Consider the following 14,737-nt stretch of genomic DNA (forward strand, 5'->3'; position numbering starts at 1 on the left):
ACCAAGGTCAGAGAACAATGATGAACTCTGAGGACAGGAAATGACAGCTCTGCGTTCTACTTTAGTTACTGTGGTGTGTTGCAAGGTATCTCCTCTTCCTTAGAATCCCCCAAGATGGCTAAGGCCCCACCAGAGACAAGTGACTGAAGAAACATGACACACTAAAAAGACTGAACTGTGAAAGAGAAAATACACTGAAGGAAGGGAGGCAGGGCGGGAGGAAGGGAGGCAGGGTGGGAGGAAGGGAGGCAGGGCAGGAGGAAGGGAGGCAGGGCGGGAGGAAGGAAGGAGGGAGGGAGGGAGGGAGGGAAGGAAAGAAGGAAGGAAGGAAGGAAGGAAGGAAGGAAGGAAGGAAGGAAGGAAGGAAGGAAGGAAGGAAGGAAGGAAGGAAGGAAGCCAGCCAGGCAGGCAGGCAGGCAGGCAGGCAGGCAAGAAAGCAGGCAAGAAAGCAGGCAAGAAGGACTGAATTTATTAATCTGGGTGGGGTGGAACTTAAAGAAAAAAAGATAATATAGCCACAAAAAAGAGGGTTTCAAATTTTAAATAATTAATTTTAATTTTTGAAGTGGTATGCCTCTATTTAACAAAACACACACACAAAATCATCAGATTGGCAGAGCGATTGTCTCTGACTTCTCCACTGGCTGGGGCCATCTGCCTTGAGACATTTATGTTTGTAGCTTTGGCTGTGCTTCTCAGAATTAGGACTGTTTTTTAGGTATCTGAGCATATGCCAACCGTCTGAAACATCTGTGTAAATCGATCTGAGAAACAGTGAAAACCCCATACCAAACATAAACGGAGTGGGCTTACCTGATGTGCCCGGCTGGCAGTTGCACTGGTAGCCATTGACCAGGTCGATGCAGCGACCATCGTTCAGGCAAGGGCTGCTATAACATTCATCAATCTGGTCACTGCAGATGGCGCCCATGTACCCAGGATTGCAGATGCAGGTGTAGGAATCAATACCATCCTGACACTGACCATGGTGGCAAGGATCGGGGTCACAGTTGTCAATGTTCTCCTCACACAACACACCAGTGAAACCTTTGGAAATAATTTTATCAAGGATTCTCAAAAACCAAGGCAGATACTCCACACCAGAACACAAGTGTAGCTACATCCATTTACTCTACACATTCCATGTGTGGTCAATTAATACTGCAGGTCTTGAGCAGTAGAAAATGACTATCTGCATTGATTTAGAAAGCATGCCTGGAGAGAGGTGCTTAAAATAAAGATTTCCAAATCAAATTTTAGAATTGAAATACGTTTGCAACTGATCAATAGTTTCACTGCAGAGATGCTTTAACTGCATCTTCATTTTTTATTAGGCTTCAGGTATAACAGCTCAAAACATTTTTCCTTTATATATTTATCTTTGTATTTCTTTCTTCCCAGCCCAATTTACAGGTTAATGATTTTATGTATCTTATGTTCCCAGTTCTGACTTTGGAGGTAAGAGAGCTTTATTTTACTCCTCTCAGCTCCTCGGACGGTATTATGCATATATAGTAGTTTTAAATAAATACTGGTTGAATAAAATGAATGAACCTGTTACGAGCATTTAAAAGAAAAAGAGACAAGAGTTCCTTTCTTTGAGGCTTAAATAGACAAACATTATATCTTTCCCTAGAAGACTCCAGGAGACCTCTCCCCACTTTTAAACCTCAGCTAAAGGTTTTTAATCTCTTTGAAACTTATCCTCTACAAGAAGAATCTGGCCAGGGAAAGACAAAATTTGGATTCTCCAACAAAGGGCAACTATTTGCAAAAAGAAAGAAAGTGGCTCATCTGAGTTGTCCTAACCTAAGTAGGTCTAATACTTGAAATATTAACTTTTTGTACTAATTTTCACAACTAAATTTGCTTTTCTGTGATCAGAAATAAATTACATGCATGATGCATGTAATCTTTAAGACTCCATTCTCTAAAATTAGATAATGTCTTCAATTATATAAATAACTTCTTTCTCAAGCAGTCGGACAATAAAGAAGTTCACTTCTAATAATTTCTAACCTTTCTGTATAATATTGGCCTGTGTAAAAGGAAATGTGTAATAGGGAACATCTGGCTTACTGAAATCCAATCCCAAGTACAAAATGTGATTACAAACCCAGAAATGCAGAATATTTGTGCACAGATCGTTTTTGACTCTAGTTGCAGAAGTCAGCAAAGAGGACCCAAACTTTCCCAGTTAAAGCTTTCTCTCCTGTCATTTACACACTTGATTCTCAATCCTATTTGGTGTCTTTTATGCAGAATACCCCTGCAATTGTATACATTCAGCCTTTAAATTTCTGGGCCTTCTCTCAGTCACTTGCTTCAAGAAACACAGAACCAGGCCTCCTGTTGAGAAGCCCCAATGAAAAATAGCTTTCAACTGGAATTCTTCTCTTTCCTAAATGAGTAAATCTAGCCAGCTGGAAACTTACTGCTGCCAAAGTCTGTCCCAGAAAGACATGGATACCAAATGGAAATATCTGGGCCAGACCACTGTTGTGGTGGAGGAGGCAGGTGCTGTAGAAAAAGAGAGCAGCAAAAAATTTGCTAGAAGCAGCTCTTCCTAAACACAGAGGAGCCCCTGGGAGTGGACTGACCTGGTAGAGCAGCTAGCAGAGGACAGGGACAAACACCCTATTTTGTTCAGATGGACCTACCAAGGAGACGAAGAGTGAGAAGAATCTTACCTGTGGCACACTGGCATTCATAGCCATTTGGGTGATCGATACACTTTGCCCCATTCAGACACGGAGTACTGGAACAATCATCAATATCAATCTGGCAAACTGGCCCAGTAAAACCTCAAAAAGGGACAGTGGTAACATGAGTTGAAGGATTATCTTGCATCTTCCTTTACTATGAGAATGATGTCCAGGGAGGGGTGGGTTAGGTTACTGGCAGGGCTTATACCAATGGGTCAATAAGCCTATGCTTTATTATTCTCCCCAACAGGTAACTGGAATAACCAGGTGACACTCAGGGAATCAGAGGCAGTTGTGGTGTGTCTCCACCATTGCTTCTTCACAGACAGACTTCACTTATAAAGGAAGGATGTAGGAAGTGAAATTTATAGGTGGAAACATCAAACGAGTAACTGTAGCTTCAGAGGCAACGGAAACCTTCCCTCTGAAGATACAATGGGGTAAGATGCAGTCTATGGAGGACAATTTGGCATATCTTCAAAAATAGCTTGAGGAAAAAAAAGGAGAGACACAGAATCCTGGAAAAATTGGCATGTGTTTTCTGTTCCTGAACTCATGGGTGAAATGTCTAAAAATAACAGTCTCACAGAGGGCCTTCAAGAATACGACCCATGGGAAAAAAACAAAATCCCGTATAGCCTACAACTAAGGCTTCTGTGAGGTATGAACATTCTGAAATATACACACAGACGAAAAGGTCATGGGCCATTCAAGAATAGACTTGGACTTCTGGCCACAAAGGATTTGTAAGATATAGTAGCTAAAACAAATTCTCTATTTCTGTACACACACACTCCTATCACCAAGCACTTACTCTAATGATTTCCTCATGCACAGCCCACACACGTTCTCTCCCTGCTTTCTTCCCTGTGGTCAGTTGGCTTTGTGCTTTAAGAGAAAACAGGGCCAGGTGATGGGCACTTACCAGGAGGACACAGGCACTGGAAACGATTGACTTTATCCACACACTGCCCATTGTTCACACAAGGGTTGCTCTGACATTCATTTATTTCTAATTCACAATGCACACCTTTGAAACCTAAACAAAACAGACCACACAAGTGGCTTAAAGAGACAGAAAGGTGTATTCCAGACAAAGAAGCACAAATTTGCAATGATAACTACATTCTCTGCGAGTCCACACACTCCTGCAGAGAGAAAAGGAACTCTGCCATGATGAGAAATAGTCACTCCAAGGATCAAGCAGGACAGGGCATACTGTGAGATACCCATGTTACTGTGAAAAGCGGGAAGGGATTACTGTAAAAGACATTGGCAAGACCTAGCATATAAACAAGGACTGCTCCACATTTTCTGTGATAAATCCATACTTCCTGGACTGTGGAAGGCCCAAAATGTTCCCACTCTATGTTCCCAAAGACAAGCCGAGCTGGAGCTGGTGTTGCCTTCAGGGTGCAGTTCAAGGTCAGGAGTGCCTTTCAAGGCTGAAGTAGCTGGCAGCCTTCATCAGGCAGAGCAGCCAATGTTAGCCATCATTTCAAGCTGGATTTGGCTGTATCCTCTGAAAATTAAAGACATGGTCTCTGCAGAAGAGCTCCAGAATACAACTAAACATGTACTGTACTTTAGCTAAATGGAAACTTCCTATATAATTGTGGATAAAATTTATTTCTATAAATGGAATGGTATGGTATTTATAATTACATGAAAGTATCAGAAAAACTTGCTATTTAAAGGATTCTTATAGTAAATCATTTTTGAAATTTTCTATTACATGTGGATTTTGATATAACAGGCTTGTTTAACTTGGTCTACATAGCTTGATGAATTCTAGCACTGCCTTACTCTTTGAGGAAGGAAGGTTTGCTTGTGAACCCTGACTTCCTCTAGTCCCCAGTCAGCAAAGGAAATCAAATGCTGACAGAGCTCATCAGACTGCAATAGTATACTGAATGCTCTACCAAGAGAAGTTCAGAACAGTCCCTCCTCTCTAGACCCCACATGCTGATGGGCCCACTTACCTGGCATGCACAGACATGTGAAGCCTCCAATCTTATCCAGACAGGTAGCATCATTCTGGCAGGGATCTGAATGGCATTCATTGATGTCCATCTCACAACGAGGTCCTGCATAACCTTTCAGACACTCACAGTGGAAGGCGCCATCTGTGTTCACACATTTTCCTGCATGCTCACAAGGATTGCTATTGGCTGAAAGACACAAGTACCAATTACTGGGATCAAAGCACTTGAGTTTCCACAAACGTGAACAACAGAAGAAGATCTGATGGTTATAGCATCAGGGCCAGGCCTTTAATAATATCATTCCCAATATTCTTTTTTCCTTAATTTAAAAAGAAATAAAAGCAGAGTATCCTCAACTGTTAGGCATTTCTGCTATTGCAGTTTCTGCCCAAACTGTCATTGAGGTATGGCTTTATATTAAGAATCAAGTATATACCTTTCATACATTTAATCCACAGAATGGAATATATGGTTATGGTTATGCTGAAAGGTCACCTGTAAACACCGGCCACATAGCAAGAGGAATCTGAGGTTTGGGTGTATGTAACTTGCTCCTACAGTAAAATGTGCTTCAGTTTAAACATTTGCTGAGCTCAACAAACACTTCACAGAATAGAAAAAGTTCTGGGTACTTACCCATGGCACACTCATCCACATCTTCTGTGCAGTCAGCCCCTTTGTAGCCTTGTGGGCAGGTGCAAATATACTGCCCATTTAGGGGGTTGGTGTCACACAGTGCCCCCTTGTGGCAAGGATTGCTGATGCAGGCATCATCCAGATGACACAGGAGACCTGTCACAGGGTGGCGCAAAGGAGAACTAAGAGAAAATGTCTCTCACTTGGGGAAGAGCTTTCTCTTTCACCCAGGAGGGAAAACCTCATGATCAGTTCCTCAGAAACCAACATAGAGATTTATAGGCAACTTCCGCTTTGCCTGACCCTACCCTGGGGACATGCTTGGCTACCAGCAAAGTACCTAGCTGCAACCTTAGACACTGATCCTGAGCCCTCAGCTAGACCTCTCCTTCAGTGCAGAGACATCTACAGGCCAGAAAATAAGACGGAGATAGGGGCCGGGCGCGGTGGTTCACGCCTGTAATCCCAGCACTTTGGGAGGCCGAGGCGGGTGGATCACAAGGTCAAGAGATGGAGACCATCCTGGCTAACACAGTGAAACCCCGTCTCTACTAAAAATGCAAAAAATTAGCCGGGCGAGGTGGTGGGCACCTGTAGTCCCAGCTACTTGGGAGGCTGAGGCAGGAGAATGGCGTGAACCTGGGAGGCGGAGCTTGCAGTCACATCACTGCACTCCAACCTGGGCAACAAGCGAGACTCCGTCTCCAAAAAAAAAAAAAAAAAAAAGAAGACAGAGATAGGAAAATGGAGCAACCATCCAGATAGTGTGCCAGATTTAGCAAATAAAATAGAGGATGCCCAGTTGAATTTTAGATAAACAAGAAGTAACTTTTAGTATGTCTCAAATATTCCATATATCCTATATTTTATCTGGAATCCTACTTCCCCAATATTATGCTACCTGATGATCATGGGGCCACCTGAACACCATCAGCCTCTACTAGAGTAGCCTTTTAATAGCACCAACATTCCTGATTCAGGTGGCCCCAGGTCTCTGAAGATATTACTAGGCTTCCTGTTTTATATAGTTCACATGGGAACTGGATTTTCCAGTCTGCAATTAACTTAAGAACAGGTAACTAAGGCTTCTTCCACAAAGCTGGAGCTAGGGCTTTTGGAAAGGCATCCATGAAAGAACATTTCAAAACTGCTGGGCAGAAAGTTCTCCCAGCTAAATTATCTTCTCCCATCACCTTCCTCCTTACATTGCTCTCCTTCTCCTAGAACTAGTAGCTGTTAAATTGAGAGGTGAGAGGAATGTTAACCTGGTAGCATGTAAAAATCTTCCCTGAGGGGAATATTTTCATAGACATTGAGGGTTAGAAGGCACTTAAATGTTTCTCTCCTGCCAACTTCTTCTGAGTAAATAGATGGTTTCTTCTTAAAATGAAGCCTGCGGATCCATTTATTAGCCATTTTATCTTAATAGCTGAGGTGCTTTTCAGTCTAAGATCTTAAGGACTTCAGCAGATGCTCCAAAGACAATAGTTACTAACTTTCCTTTTTTGGAATGAAAAACTAAAGTATGAAGAGTTGAGAAGAGAGCCTAAAGTCCTAAGGAGGAAGACTATCTTCACAGCACTTTGGTTAGCAGGTTACATTTCTGGAACAGTCCTGAGTGATATGTTCCCACGGATGGTTAACTCAAAGAATACAGCTATTTGGGATGAAAGAGAAGGCAGAGTCCTGAATGCCCCCGCCCCTTCCCCGTTTCTAGCTCCGTCCTTCTGCTAACCTACCTGCCTTCCCCTCTGGGCACATGCAAGAGAAGGAGGCCACACGGTCGATGCAGGTGGAGCCTGGAGTACAGGAGGCGAAGGCACAATCATCAATGTTCTCACTGCAGTCATCTCCACTCCAGCCGTTGACACACACACAGCCATAGCCTCCATTGCGGTTGGCACAGGTGCCCCCATTCTGACAGGCATTGGGCTGCAGCAGGCATTCATCCACATCCTCTGTGCAGAACTGTCCTTTTAGGGGAAAATTACTTTTGATTAGAGCTCTTGAGTCTCAAAGGATTAGTACCATACCAGCCCCCACACACACTTCATCTTCATGTGACCTGTCTGAAATTAAGGCAAGCAGAGCTCACAGAAGGCCAGGTCTTCACATGAATTTTAAGGCCAACTTGAGCCATCCAAATGACATTTATTCTAGGCAAATCATTTCAAGATGAATAGAATAGTTCCTACCACTAGAAACTCTAACAACATGAGGGTTTAGCCAACCTATCAAAGAGAAGGTAAAACCTGTAGGACCCTTGAGTTAACTAATCCCTGGGTCAATGAACATATAAGTAAGAAGAGCAAGGAAAGAAGAGTATAAAAGATGAGTAAGAAAAAAAAATGAGAAGGAACCTATATGCCAAACATTAGGGTAACTGTTCTATATCTTGACTGTATCAATGTCAATACCCTGCTTGTAATATTATGCAACAGTTCCATAAGATGATGTTAGCACTGGGAGACACTAGATAAAGGGTACAGGAAATCTTTCTGTATTAATTCTCATAACTGTGCAAAACTACAAATATCTGAAAATAAAAAGTCTAATTTTTGAAAATGTTAGGGCAAGCAACATAGGGTAGAGAGAAGACATGAAAGATGTTGAAAATCTCTGATGAAGTATGGATGTGAAGGGCAAGGCCAAGAATAGTGAGACTGGAGCAAGCTGTGCTCAGCCTGAGGCACTCCATACTTAAAGGATGGGGATTTGTGGAAGAAGACATGGAAAGTCCACCCAATGTACTAGGAGATGAAAAAAGGACTGGTATGCATTGCCTGAAAAAGACCACACTAAAGGAAGCTAAACATGAGCCCACATCTGGCTAGGTTGTAGGCCACCAACTATAGCAACAATGGAGACTAAGGCAAAGGCTCCTAAGTCCCTTAACAAAGAACAAGAGAATGTCTTCAACTTACAACCCAAGAATCTGTGATTAACAAAAGCAGTATAGGGCCAGATCATATGAGATATAAAATAAATTGGTGGTTGGTTTTATTTGAGGTCTTTTAAAAACAGTTTAGAGAGCTACCAAAGGAACTAAAATTTAGATCATCCGAATTCTCTAAAACATGGTAAGTTGTTGAAAACAAAAAAATGTCAAGGTGTCCTTCATTCTTCCTTTGTAAATAAAACTCAACAAATAATTTTAAAAGGCACTCTGATAAAGAGACCTCCTAATAAAAAAAAGAGAACACAGTATTTGCGCTTAGAAAATGCCAAGGCTATCTCCAGACTCGGAATACCTAGCAATTTGACTGGCTCATGTATCTGTAGAAGGCCTGTTAGCCATTATTACTCACCAATGCTAGTTGTATCTGACTTAACCTGACTGCCTGTTCTTTATTCCTATCTAACATGTACCTCCATTACTATAGAACCAATATCACTCTATCACACTTATTTGGTTGTACTTCTGTCTCCCACTACTTGGTTGCAGTTTACAGGGTTTTTTTTGTATTCCCAGCCAAGAGCCAATTGCCTAGGATGGCAGGATGGGTATGTGGATGTTTCTGGAACTCTGTGTTCAGCATAACCCTTCCATGCTCCTCTCCTAAGTCCAGCCATATAATTCTTGAAGGAGCAACCACGTCTTTACATGATCAAACCCTCCTGGCCATAGCTGACTGACCTAAGATGGGCATCTGATCCAAGCTACATCGCTGTATCTCTCCCAAATTATTGGAGTAGGACCACTTTGCCACATAGACCAAAAAGATGAGGAGGCTGGTCTGCAGAGAAAGTGATATGGGTGAATGAGCAATGCACAGAGAGCCAGGCACAGTGGCTCACACCTGTAAACCCAACATTTTGGGAGGCCAAACAGGAAGATGACTTGAGCCCACAAGTTAAGAGACCAGCCTTCAGGCACTACTCGGAAAGCTGAAGTAGGAGAATCACTTGAGTCATGATCATGCCACTGCATCCCAGTCTGGGCAACAGAGCAAGACCCTATCTCCAAAAAAGAACAATAGAAAAGATGTGCACAAAGGGAAAAAAACACGGTGGCATTCAAGTTGTTGGTTCCAATTGTTACTGAAGCCCAACTACTAGTAAGCCTACTCAGTGGCATAGCCATTCTGAGAGATGCCCCTTGCAACAGGTCTTTCTAATTTGAAACGAGGTTGTGTCAACTGCAACCCAAAGTATTAACACAGAAAGAGTGAGTGAGGGATGAGGCAGTGAATGGGGGAGGTAATGAGGGAAATGAGGGAGGGAGAGGATGAATAAGAGAGAGAGAACACTGAGGTAGTGAGTGAGGGAGTGACCGAAAGGAGTGAGCGAGGGAGGCAGTGCGTGACAGAGTAAAAGATGGAGGGAGGTGAGAAAGGGAAGGAGGGAGTCAGTGAGTGAGTGAAGGAATCAGAGAGTGAAGGAGGGAGGGAGTGAGCACACTGGCAATAATCTCCCTCAGGGCAAATGATGTCATTTATTACAGAAACTCTGCTATCTTATAGTGCTAGCAGAAATGGTACCTCAAAGTAATGAGAGCTGTGTTATTAGGATGCAGGTGGGATTGAGAAATGAAAACATGACCAAGAAGTAGGTGAAGAGTTACTGCAACATGAAAATTGCTGAGTCTCATCTATTATATTTATGCTAACTCAAATATCCACAATACCCACCAACCAAACTGACTTGCTGAATGTGAACAATTTAGATGCCATTTTCCTTTATTGAGGCTTTGTGATAATTTTGGGTACTGTAAGATACAATGTGTTTAAAGCTATTTTGTATACATTTCTTATGCACTATAATAAACAGACACTGAAATAATGTAGCAAGACAAAGTAGGTAAATAAAGGAAAGGAAATGTGGTACTCTTGGGAAAGGAAACCAGTAGCCATTGACTGCCTACTGAGAAGCAAGCACTGTGCTTGGACTCTCATAACAACTGCCTCATTTAAATCTCAGGACACAGTCTCAGAAAGGTAAAATAATGTGCCTTTGTAAGACAGTGAGTGGAGGACAGTTGAGATTTGAACTGGAGCTGCCTTACTCCAAAATTCTTAACAAAGACCTGAGGTGAGAATCTGACCATATCAGGCCATCTCTGCATGTCTTGGGCTTCCCAAGGGCACACAGGCATGGAGAAGTGGATGGGATGGAGGAGGTGAGGACTCATCATGACTCAAACAACTGGTTACTGGAAACACTTGTGACTGCAAACTCCTGTCTAAAAGGGAAATGTATTTTTAGGTACAGTCCACTGTTTTTTGTTTTGTTTTGTTTTGTTTTGTTTTTTTCTGAGACGGAGTTTTGCTCTGTTGCCCAGGCTGGAGTGTGGTGGTGCGATCTCGGCTCGCTGCAAACTCCACTTCCCAGGTTCACGCCATTCTCCTGCCTCAGTCTCCCGAGTAGCTGGGACTATAGGCGCCCGCCACCACGCCGGGATAATTTTTTGTATTTTTAGTAGAGACGGGGTTTCACCGTCTTAGCCAGGATGGTCTCGATCTCCTGACCTTGTGATCTGCCCACCTCAGCCTCCCAAAGTGCTGGGATTACAGGTGTGAGACACCACACCCGGCCAGTCCACTGGTTTTTGAATGAGACTGAATTTTGAAGATTACCTGTCTTCACTGAACACCTTTGGACCATGTATCTGTTTGACAGTGCTTGTTAGGGACAGGTAATTTAGAGATCCAAGAAGACACTGGCTTATAAGTAATTAGCTACTGGATGGATCACACTTCTCTAAGGTTCAGGCACATTTCTACAGATTCACATTTCCTCCTAGTCCCATTTCTGCCAGATTATTTTCTCCCTATTAAACTTCTATCAACTGGTTCTAAAATTCGAATTAGGAAGAACAGTAACCAGGATGGCCATAACACTTGCTTATTCTAAAATTCCCAGTGGAACATCTGCTACGACACAACAACTTGCTTCACGTCACCACCCTCCTGGCACAGGAAAAACCAGTCAGAAGCCTAAAAATAAAAAACTTCAGGTTCAGGAAGGTAAAAAAAGGAAACAAAATCTTCCCAAGTTCACACGGTTGGTGAGTGAGAGTGCTGCATTGAAACCCGGATTGGTCTGACTGCAAATCTGATGCTCTTTGACTGCAGCAGAGTTGAGTATTCAGCCCTGGATGTGATCAACACAATCCACAGATGAGGTCCCTGATCCCAGGGTCTTATAGCACCCTGAGAAGGCACAGGTGCATAAGACAGTTAAGGAACACTCATATTAGAGAGGAAAAGGCACAAGGTCACTAGATACTTGAGTGGTAAAAGTTCTTGGCGATCACCTAGAGGTCTTAAGTGTATGCTCTATGGTCACTGAGCTTATCCCACTGGCGCAAGAAAGCACCAGCCTGGGCTGGTGGTTGAAGATTTACAGAGGAATACAGGATTAAGTCTTAAACATATTAAAATAACTGGAGTGTATTCTTTGGCTGGGGTTTTAAAAGAAGAAAAATTTGGAGGTCATTGAGGTTTTGAATTTGAGTATGAATTCGGAACTTGATACAAGTAAAGGAGGATGAGGAAAGACATGATCAATATTGTGTTTGAAGGTAAGTTGGCCAATAGAATATAGAAGGGATTAAAAGCAAATGAGTTTACGTTAGTAGGGAAAGGAGGAGAGAGCACTAAGTTATAGGCTACCTAGCAAATAAAAGCCTTTGGTGAAACAGGAGAGCTGTATTGTTTCCATGTCCTACCAAGCTACTAAATCTTCAATACAAACAAGTGTCAGCATGTGTCATCACCTGTGTCAACATACAAACTTTGCTGGTGAACTCCCAAAATGTTGCACAAAGCTCAGTTAGGCAAGTTTTCAAGGGCAATAATTATCCCTCTCACTAATTTCCACCTTCCAGATATTGCAAGCTACTGTCATTTTTTTAACATCAGGACTGAGGTAGAGAACTAGGCTCTTATTTCCTACGGGCAAAAGAGAAAGAAAATAACTTGTTTTTAAAAACTACCCTCTCTAATGCCACAATGACTCTGGAATAATCTGAAATGAAATGTTAAACTACCATATCCTTGGTTGATACCTTAAACACTGAGTGCCACCTGTAACTACTGACAATTTTCTGGTTGATCACTTTTGCCTTGTAAATATACTCAAATCTATACCTCTCCTTTGTACAGTTTATGCTAACCACAATAACTTTTGTTGATTCCTCAAACATTAAGTTTCCTCCTGCCTCAGTGCTGCTGCAGAAGCTGCTCTGTCCACCTGAAACATTTTTTCCCTGCTTATTCACATGGCTAGGTACCTGTCTTATCAATAGAGTAGGTCTACAAATGCACATCTCATGATTCTCCACCACTGCATCATTCCATTCAATCCATCCTGGAATGTATCACAAGCTGTGATTTTATATTTATTTACTCTTCACAGTCTCTTTCCCATTTCACTATAAGCTCCAGGAGGACAGGGACAGTGTCTGCCATTCACTTTGGTATCTATGCCAGCCACTGCACTAGACACTAGTGGTGAAACTGACCTTGGACAGCATCGAATCTAACATGCTCATTTCACAGATGAGGAAACTAGGACCTGAGAGGTATAGCAACTTCTTCAACTTTGCACAGTTAGCTGGCAAAAGAATTAGAAGCAAAAATAGTTCAGTGCTGATAAAGACTTTGGGGTGTGAGATTGCTACAGATTAAGTTAGTTTTCAAAATAAAGAAGGCCAATCTGAGCTGACTGTTGAGGGATGTAGGGAAAGAGGAAGAAGCTAAGAGTACTACAAGTGAAGATAACATGGTATTATCAACCCACCATTAGCAAAGGAAGTATCCTGTTTTGGTTTTGCAGGAGTAGGGTCACCTCTATGCTGATCTTTTCTTGTTGCTCCATCCTCTGGCTTCTTCAGGCTGAACAAGTAACATTATGGGCACAGTTGGCCAGGCGCGGTGGCTCACACCTATAATTCCAGTACTTTGGGAGGCTGAGGCAGGTGGATCACGATGTCAAGAGATTGAGACCATCCTGGCCAACATGGTGAAACCCTGTCTTTACTAAAACTACAAAAATTAGCTGACATGATGGTGCATGCCTGTAGTCCCAGCTACTTGGGAGGCTGAGGCAGGAGAATCGCTTGAACCCAGGAGGCGGAGGTTGCAGTGAGCTGAGATCACACCACTGCACTCCAGTCTGGCGACAGAATGAGACTCCATCTCAAAAAAAAACAAAAACAAAAACAAAAATTATGGGCACAGGCTGTGGCAGTAAATATAACAGGGTGAACCTAAGAGGTCTGTGCTGAAATAGACACCATGGCCTGGGCCTCATTAGCACCACGCTTCAGCCAAGTGAGCCAAGGACCACAGAACAGTCAGCATTTATGATCTGTAACACGCGGGGACACAAACAGCTCATTACAGCTCTCTCAAGGCAAGGGCCCCACCCACAAACCACTAGTTTGACTTGGAGCTACAAGTGATGGGTAAAAAATAGAGGTGGACAACAAGAGAAAGAAAGAAAAGAAGAGAAAGGAATTGAAAAAAGTAAGGTGCTGAGACTCGGCTCTCACCCTTTCCAGTCATCTCTCAACAGTGAAGTCTGTGGGGAAAAGTTTGATCACATCACTGGTCCTGTTAAGGGTCAACTCTCATTGCAACAACAATCTCCACAACAGGAACAAATAAAAAATGAGCTTGGCTGGCCCTTGCCCTGACCCTGCTACCTTCTCCTCTATGGCTGAGTCAAGAGAGCTCCATCTCCAATATATCCTTCCAACCAGCAGTCACCCAAGCCCCTGAGTTCTGGAGTTTCATCTCTTTCTGTATCACAGAAGATCATTCTTGTGACTTCTATCCTACAAAACCTCAGCTCTATACACAGGAGACTTTCTATCACGCTGCTGAAGTTGGAGATGAACAACAAAGAACAAGCTCGAGAGTCCCATCACCTGCAGGGAATAAAGTTGGGTGAAACATTCTGTATAAACACTGCTGTCTACAGGCCCTACCTACTGAGAGGATGGTCTGGGAGTATCGATGTAACTAAGGGGATAATGTAGTTGTGGAAAGGATACTCATACAGAATAAACGCAAGAAATTCCTCCGCTAATTCTAGACACCATCATCTTTTTCAGGACTTCTCAAAGGCCTGGTTTCCCTGCATCCACGACCAATGTATTTTCTAATGAGCTGCCAGGATGATCTTAACATGTAAAGTGGACTGTGCTGCTCACTTGTTCAAATCCTTTGATGAATTCTTTGCATTTAGAATAAAATTCTAACACCTCCCTGTGTTTTCTGCCTATCTCTTTAAGCTCTAACCACGAAATACCACTAGCTCCAGCCACTCTGGGCTTTTTTCATTTCTCAAAATGATCACATTCTTTCCCTCCTCAGTGGCTAGCACATGTTATTCCTTGTGCCTGGGATAGTCTTATCCTCTCTCTCCTCAACTCCTACTCATTGTCTATGTCGAAAATGTTAC

At 42.7% G+C, this 14,737-nt stretch overlaps 1 protein-coding gene across 5 annotated transcripts in view; it reads right to left on the reverse strand.

Moving 5' to 3' along the window:
* Positions 1-14,737, reverse strand: part of NOTCH2 (notch receptor 2) — a 189,906-nt gene that overhangs the window by 50,820 nt on the left and 124,349 nt on the right. For 3 of the 5 annotated variants that reach the window (XR_004178395.1, XM_021922900.2, XM_021922897.2), the window contains exons 6-11: positions 7,066-7,299; positions 5,327-5,482; positions 4,688-4,876; positions 3,631-3,744; positions 2,691-2,804; positions 814-1,047 (exon numbers count right to left, since the gene is read on the reverse strand). Coding sequence is in view for 4 of the 5 variants with exons in the window: in XM_021922900.2 (XP_021778592.1) it covers positions 814-1,047; positions 2,691-2,804; positions 3,631-3,744; positions 4,688-4,876; positions 5,327-5,482; positions 7,066-7,299 (1,041 nt within the window). In the remaining variant the exon portion in view is untranslated. The other 2 variants (XM_031655583.1, XM_031655585.1) reach the window with 2 other exon arrangements.

Source organism: Papio anubis, chromosome 1 (assembly GCF_008728515.1).
Source record: "Papio anubis isolate 15944 chromosome 1, Panubis1.0, whole genome shotgun sequence".
In the NCBI taxonomy this organism is placed as follows: Eukaryota; Metazoa; Chordata; class Mammalia; order Primates; family Cercopithecidae; genus Papio; species Papio anubis.